The sequence below is a fragment of the Lingula anatina genome, chromosome 1, assembly GCF_051362555.1.
Source record: "Lingula anatina isolate TDL-2025a chromosome 1, LinAna3.0, whole genome shotgun sequence".
Lineage (NCBI taxonomy): Eukaryota > Metazoa > Brachiopoda > Lingulata > Lingulida > Lingulidae > Lingula > Lingula anatina.
Genome location: NC_141767.1, coordinates 829,863 through 838,529, shown reverse-complemented (window position 1 = coordinate 838,529; position 8,667 = coordinate 829,863). Strand labels below are relative to the sequence as shown.

The 8,667-nt window shown below is 35.5% G+C and overlaps 1 protein-coding gene across 1 annotated transcript; it reads left to right on the top strand.

The window, feature by feature from the left end:
- Positions 1-1,998: 1,998 nt before the first annotated feature.
- Positions 1,999-3,702, top strand: LOC106161483 (zinc finger protein 862-like). The gene has a single exon (XM_087000228.1). It carries the CDS (start codon positions 2,136-2,138, stop codon positions 3,669-3,671), a length of 1,536 nt encoding a protein of 511 aa, XP_086856354.1. The 5' UTR covers positions 1,999-2,135; the 3' UTR covers positions 3,672-3,702.
- Positions 3,703-8,667: the final 4,965 nt, after the last annotated feature.

Genomic DNA, 8,667 nt, shown 5'->3' with positions numbered 1-8,667 from the left:
GAGGCAGTTTTGCCTCCTAGTTTAACCAAGTTGCCCCCTGGTCTGAAAGCCGGTGGCAAAAAGTTGCCTCCAAGAAATTTTGGAGACTGAAAATAAAGTTATTAAAAGTTTACTTGCGATCGATGTTTTACTTGCCTCCCACTTGTTTACTCCATGAAATGTTGTTTTTCCGAAGTTCTAAACATAGTTATGTGACCTATATAATCGCAACTGTTTGAGGCGCATGTGCACTACGAATATGCAAATGATCTTACTAATGTTTATGTTACATCCGCGGCAAATTGAACTATTCTAATTGGGCGGCGGCATTTGTCGATTGGTTCCGAAAGTTTGCGCAGTCGCAGTGCACAGCTTCTCATTTCCGCCAAAAGCAAATCATGGACATCCGGAATTTTTTATGTTCGCCGAAGCGTAAAAATCCATCGGCTGCTACCTGTAATCCGAGCGAGAGCACTTCCACTGAGCAAGGTAAAATGTGACATTTGTTTCATACAAATTGCAGCTAAATCTACGTTCCGTACACGCAGAAAACAGTCGAAGTAGATTTATTGAGGTTTTATCCTCGTGCTTCGTTTATTCGGTACTTTTGTAGTATACCCCCCCCCCCCCCCCCCCCCGTAACTTTCACTTTTCAAACATTTTTTTTTACGTTGCCTTGTTCATCTATGCTAAAGCTGTTGAAATAAAATGCTTTTGTAATTACCTGTGGTCTTTTTATTAGTTTTAATCACGTTTAATCCAGCCCATTGAAATACAGTGTGAAAATCTACAATGCACCCGCAGTCAATAACTTGCCGCGTTTTCGTTGGCTAACTCTAAGGTAATTTCAAGTGAACATAAGATTGCTACATTGTATAATTGGACTTTCTCTGTGAAATTATTTTGAGCTACTTGTTCACATAAAATTACCTTAGAGTTAGCCAACGAAAACCCGGCAAGTTATTGACTGCTAGTGAAAATTGTAGATTCTCACATCAACAAATAAAAAGACCACAGGTTATTACAAAAGCATTTTATTTCAACAGCTTTGACATAGATGAACAAGAAAATGTAAAAAACTGTTTGAAAAGTGAAAGTTACAGAAAGTTACAGGGTGGGGGGGGGGGTATACTACAAAAGTACCGTTTATTCTGCCTTTCGTGGCGCTCGCAGTGCATGACTAGTGTAAGTGCATAAATATGCAGCAATACAGTATTCCTGCACTGCTTGATCGATTTGTCAATTTACTAAAGTCCATTTTGAAGTTATATTGTATCAGTGCTATAGATCTATGGGTTTTGAAATAGTGACTTTTCATTTCTCCATAAAACCATATGTTGTGGCCACTTTTTGGAATCGTCTAACTGAGACAATTATAAAAGGTGATTCTAAATATATCATTATAATATAGTCTAGATCTGTTCTGAAATAAAAGAGTTATTTTGAAAATATCTTGTATTCTCCTTGAAGGACTGATATAGATCTATAGATCTACCCAAATTCTATCAGATTTTTAAAACTTTCGCTCGGATTACTATTTTTGCAGATGAAAACCAATCGGCAGACAAAGCTGGAGCTGCTGAGCCAAATTCAAAAAAGGCAAAAACACTGAAAACACCTGTCAATATGGCTGTTCGTCCAAGTACAGTTCAGAAATGGAAAACTGAATTCAAAGAAAATGGCAAATATATAGATTTTGAAACTAGGGAGGTGTGTGAAAAAGATTCCAAAGGCCTTATCGTTTCAAAAATCTGGTGCTCTGTATGTACACAGTTTAGTAAGGATAAGACAGTCCCATTTGCTGTTGGTACAAGTAACATAAAAAAGTGTCCACTCCAAAAACATTTTCAAAGTACATTCCACCAAGATTCTGTTGAAGCAAAGTTGGCAAGACACCGTGTTGAAACAAATCATCCAACTGACATTTTGAAAGGGTTACAGAATATGGAAAAGTCAGTGGAGGAAAAGATGGTGAAACTTTTCAAGACTGCGTTCTATGTTGCATTCTACGAAAAAAACCTTTTGTTGAATTTCCTAGATGCTTAGACCTCCTTGAGTGGAATGGTGTAAGTGTTGGTGACTCTTACAGAAATGACAAACAGTGTAAGGTATTCATTGATGTTATTGGTAGCATCTATCATGATGAATTAAAACAAATGTTAAAAGATGCAGACTTCTTCTCGGTACTCTGTGACTCTAGTACAGACAGGAGTGAGGTTGAGAAAGAAATAGTGTATGTAAGAATTGTGAAAAATGGTCTGCCAACATTCTTATATATGAAACTAGTAGATGTAAAAAGTGGTAAAGCAGATGGGATTGTTCAAGCTATAGACGAGGCTTTTGCAGACTTTGACATGGATGGTGCTGAGTGGCGAGCTAAAATGATTGGATTCGGCAGTGATGGTGCAAGCGTAATGACGGGAAAGACAAATGGTGTTGCAGCAATTTTACAACGGGATGTCCCATGGCTAGTCCAAATCCATTGTCTTGCACACAGACTAGAGCTTGCAATAAAGGACTGTTTAAAAGACACATACATGGACGAAATTGTCAATATTCTGGTTTCTGTTTATTATTTCTACAAAGGTTCTCCCAAAAGGCTACGAGAATTAGAAAGTATTGCTGACATTATGGATGAGCAGTTCTTAAAGCCTGAACGAGCAAACGGGACAAGGTGGGTTGAGCATAAACAGAAAGCCTTAGCAAAGTTGGAAAAAACCTGGAGATCTATTGTTGTTCACCTAGAAAGCTATGCTTCTGACATGACAAATCGAGCAGAAGACAGGGCAAAAGCCAGAGGAATCAACAACAGATTGCTTCAATACAAAGTGGTCCTCTACATGCATTTTCTCCTCGATGTGTTTGACCAGATGTCCCAGTTGTCCCTTTTATTTCAAAGAGATGACATAACAGTTCCTAGTGTGGTTCTGAAGTGTGAGCATGTTCAGCTTATGTTGACATCCCTCCTGACTGTGAATGGATCCTACCTTGAGTCTTTCTATCAACATGTAAATGGCGCTGTGTTCAAAGGTCAAACTCTTAGAAATGTAATCCAGCCAGAAGTGTTTGAGACAGACAGAGAGATTATCATCAACTCACTACTGCAAATAATGGACAGAAAGTTTGGAAACATTCTTGGTGGGACTGATATTTTTAAGGCAGCTCAGATCTTTGATCCAAGAAACTGGCCAGACAATCGCAATGATCTGACTGCTTTTGGGCGAGAAGATCTCCAGACACTGCTCAGACATTTTGAACAAGTGTTGGCCAATACAAACCCTCCAGTTAATGCAAATGATGTAAACCTCCAGTGGGAAGAACTTAAAACTCTTGTTCAGGGTAATGTGAACTTAAAGAGCCTCCACCCTAATTCCCTATGGGAAAGATTCTATTTAACAGATCAGGAAAGGGACGAGTTTGCTTCAATTTTGAAGGTGATCTTCTTGGTAGAGACTTACCCGCTCTCAACTGCATGCTGTGAGAGGGGGTTTTCTACCATGAAAAGGATTAAGAACGACTGGCGTTGCAATTTGGCAACCCCAACTTTGGACACATTAATGAGAGTGAAAATAGCTGGGCCTCAAGCCCTGAGACAATATGACCCTCTACCTGCAGTTAACAGGTGGTGGTTGACTGGAGAGAGGGCAAGGAGGCCAACTATCTTGCCTCATGGGCCTCACGCAGACCAGTAGTGATCATTCACATGATGCTAGGGCGGTTGGATGGGGCTGAACTATTATCTATAAGAATTTGCCTCTAGGTAAGTCCAAGTTGCCTCCAACTTTCAGACCAGGGAGCAAGTAGTTGCCTCCTAGCAAAAAAGTTAATTTCGAACACTGGTTACCATTACTCACAATGTGACACACTCATTGTCCCCTGTAGTGAATACTGCTCTATGCCCTACAGCCATTAATACCAAATCTGGCCACCACCAGGTGGTGGCGCCACTGTCTGCACTCTCCCACATCCCTAAGGAAAGCCAATATGGCTGCCCTCAATCACTGTTGTTTTATTTCATTTTGTTGGGCTTTATAAGACATGAAATTTGTTTAATTTAAAATTCTTTATAACTGAACATATTTAGGATTTTGTTATTTATTGAATGAAGAAGATCAAGTCTGAAGTATTTGATCTGTATTACAAAACAATGAATATAAGTAAAAAAATGTTTATTAAATCTATGTAAAATGTAATACTTGTTGAGAATATATCATTAAGTATCAAAGTAGAGACTAAATAAAATTCTACAAAATATAATTCAAACATGAGCACCAGATAACAATAAAAGTTTCTAATTCATAATGCAGTTAGCACCACAAATCTCACAACGAATACTGTTGAGGTTATCTTACTTTTATAACTAAAATAAACACACTGTCAAATATAAAATAATTGGCACAAAGGATTGATGAACAATAGTAACAAGGCAGCAAAGCTGTCAAATGTACAGACAAAAAGCAGGAAATAACTATGCACAAAATAGGCTACTGTCAATTCTGATGCAAAAGTACATTATGTTAAACTGTAAATTCAACATCAAATTTTAATTATGCTCAACAGGAAATACCAATGAAAGTAAAATGTGTAACAAGCATAAGGCTTCAGGCCCATGAGAGTTCAAGGTCACACTTTGAAAATGTATAACTTCCAGAAAAAGAAGCCAATTAGACTGCTTTTCCAACTCAGGCTGCATGCTGATTTTCGAACTTGACCTCCGTTTTAGTAAGATTGATTACTCCTGAGAGTTTCACGACAACAAGCCTATCGGTTTTCCTTGAAATGTGTTTACAGTGTTGCATATATGTTGAAAAGTGAAAGAAAAAAGCATAACTTCTACAATAATGGCCCGATCATCCTGATTTTCGCACTTGACCTGCGTTTTATGAATATTCATCAGCTCTTTAAATATAAAGCCCAAAAGTAAAACTGCCTTCCACTTATCGTGTTTACAATGAAAGTGCAAGGTGCCGGCAACGGCGATGACGGCGACGACAGACGCAGGTGATGGCAATATGTACAGACACATCTGTACATATTTACTGTACTGTTTGAGAACAGTAAGTGACATGGTTTTTCTTAAATGGTCATCATGGGAGCAGTGCCCAAAATAGGTTTTTTTCAAATTTTGACGCAATATTACATAATGTTTAACAGCATAATGACCATCAATTTTTAAGAATAAAATATTAGTATCATGGATATTCAGAAAATGTGACTAGCAAAGGTCTTCAGGCCCATGGAACTTCAAAGCCACAACTTGAAAATGCCAAAATGTAAACAAGACAGCACTGTTCTGAAATGGGTTTATTTCCATTTTTAACAATTTTTAACATAAAACAAAATGAACAGTTTTCTGCCATTTTTATATGATCAACTAAGAAAATTGATGAGATTGGAAAAATATCAATATAATAGTGTTAAATGTCCAATTTCCTCCATTCTGAGATTCTGAACATAGTGGATGATTGAATCTGACAAACTGCAATGATATGAGTTTATTTCCATTTTTGACACTTTATTACACAATACACGATAAAAAGTTTACCATCATTTTTACATAATCAACTAACAATGTTGTAAAGATGCAGGAAATGTCAAACAAACACTTTTACGTATCTTATTAGTTTAATAATGAGACTGTTAACATGCCTAAGAATTGAATCTGAGGAAATGTAAAAAAACGGCACACCTTCTAAAATAATGGCACGATTATGCTGATTTACGAACGCAAGCTGCGTTTTAGTAAAATTGACCACTCCTGTGACTTTCATGACAATTGGCCTATCTGTTTTTATGTACAGACACAGATGTGTCTGTACATATTGCCATCACCTGCGTCTGTCGTCGCCGATGCCGATGGCGATGGCGATGCCGATGCCGATGCCGTGCACTTTCCTTGTAAACACGATAAGTGGAGGGCAGTTTTGCTTTTTGGCTTTATATTTACAGAGCTGGTAAATATTCATAAAACGCAGGTCAAGTTCGAAAATCAGCATGATCGGGCCATTATTGTAGAAGTTATGCTGTTTTTTCACTTTTCAGCATATTTTTCACATTTCCTCACATTCAATTCTTAGCCATGTTAACAGTCTCATTATTAAACTAATAAGATATGTAAAAGTTTTTGTTTGACATTTCCTGCATCTTTACAACATTGTTAGTTGATTTTGTAAAAATGATGGTAAACTTGTTATCGTGTATTGTGTAATAAAGTTTCAAAAATGGAAATAAACTCATATCATTGCAGTTTGTCAGATTCAATCATTCACTATGTTCAGAATCTCAGAATGGAAGAAATTGGACATTTAACACTGCTTTATTGATATTTTTCCCATCTCATCAATTTTCTTAGATGATCATATAAAAATTGCAGTAAACTGTTAATTTTGTTTTATGTTAAAAATTGTTAAAAATGGGAAAAAAAACATTTCAGAACAGTGCTGTTTTATTTACATTTTGGCATTTTCAAGTGGTGACTTTGAAGTTCCATGGGCCTGAGACCCTTTGCTAGTCACATTTTCTGAATATCCATGATACTAATATTTTATTATTAAAAATTGATGGTCATTATTCTGTTAAACATTATGTAATATTGCATCAAAATTTGAAAAAAACCTATTTTGAGCACTGCTCCCATGATGACCATTTAAGACAAGGCAGCAAAGCTGTCAAATGTACAGACAAAAAACAGGAAATAACTATGCTCAAAATAGGCTACTGTCAATTCTGATGCAAAAGTACATTATGTTAAACTGCAAATTCAACATCAAATTTTAATTATGCTCAACAGGTAATACCAATATAAGTAAAATGTGTAACAAGTTCACACTTTGAAAATGTATAACTTCCAGAAAAAGAAGCCAATTAGACTGTTTTTCCAACTCAGGCTGCATTTTAGTCCCGTATTTCTTTTTTGAAAATTTGGCAATCATAAGTAACATGGATTTCCCATAATGGTCATCATGGCAGCAGCACCCAAAATTGTGTTTTCTTCTATTCTGATGCCATATTACATAATGGTTAACAGCATAATGACCATCAATTTTTAATAATAAAATATACGTATCATGGATTTTCAGAAAATGTGACTAGCATGGGTCTTCAAGCCTGTGGAACTTTAAAGTCACACCTTGAAAATGCCAATATGTGAAAAATAAAATTTTCACAAAAAAAAAAAAAAAAAAAAAAAAAAAAAAAAAAAAAAAAAAAACTGTTTAAACTGGCAGTAAGAATTACCAAACAGACTCCATTGCCTACTGAAGCTGTATTCTAGTCCCATGTTTCTTTCCTGTAAGTTTGAGAACAGTAAGTGACATGGTTTTTCTTAAATGGTCATCATGGGAGCAGTGCCCAAAATAGTTTTTTTTTTCAAATTTTGATGCAATATTACATAATGTTTAACAGCATAATGACCATCAATTTTTAAGAATAAAATATTAGTATCATGGATATTCAGAAAATGTGACTAGCAAAGGTCTTCAGGCCCATGGAACTTCAAAGTCACAACTTGAAAATGCCAAAATGTAAACAAGACAGCACTGTTCTGAAAATTTTTTCCCCATTTTTAACAACTTTTTAAACATAAAACAATATTAACAGGTTACTGCCATTTTTATACGATCAACTAAGAAAATTGATGAGATGGGAAAAATATCAATACAACAGTGTTAAATGTCCAATTTCCTCCATTCTGAGATTCTGAACATAGTGAATGATTGAATCTGACAAACAGCAATGATATGAGTTTATTTCCATTTTTGAAACTTTATTACACAACACATGATAACAAGTTTACCATCATTTTTACATAGTCAACTAATAGTGTTGCAAAGATGCAGGAAATGTCAACCAAACACTTTTACATGTCTTATTAGTTAAATAATGAGACTGTTAACATGCCTAAGAATTGAATCTGAGGAAATGTAAAACATGGGTTTATTTCCATTTTTAACACTTTTTTTAACATAAAACAAAATAAACAGTTTACTGTAATTTTTGTATGATCAACTAAGAAAATTGATGAGATGGGAAAAATATCAATAGAATAGTGTTACATGTCCAATTTCCTCCATTCTGAGATTCTGAACATAGTGAATGATTGAATCTGACAAACTGCAATGATATGAGTTTATTTCCATTTTTGACACTTTATTACACAATACACGATAACAAGTTTACCATCATTTTTACATAATCAACTAACAATGTTGTAAAGATGCAGGAAATGTCAAACAAACACTTTTATGTATCTTATTAGTAAAATAATAAGACTGTTAACATGCCTAAGAATTGAATCTGAGGAAATGTGAAAAAAACAGCATAACTTCTAAAATAATGCCCCGATTATGCTGATTTTCGAACTCAACCTGCGTTTTAGTAAGTTTGACCATTCCTGTGAGTTAAATGACAATTGGCCAATCTATTTTTCTTATATTGTGTTTACAGTGTTGCATATATGCTGAAAAGTGAAAAAACAGCATAACTTCTACAATAATGGTCGGATCATGCTGATTTTCGAACTTGACCTGCGTTTTAGTTAGATTGATTACTCCTGTGAGTTTCATGACAGCAGGCCTAACTGTTTTCCTTAAAATGTGTTTACAGGGTTGCATATATGCTGAAAAGTGAAAAAACAGCATAACTTCTACAATAATGGTCCGATTATGCTGATTTTCGAACTTGACCTGC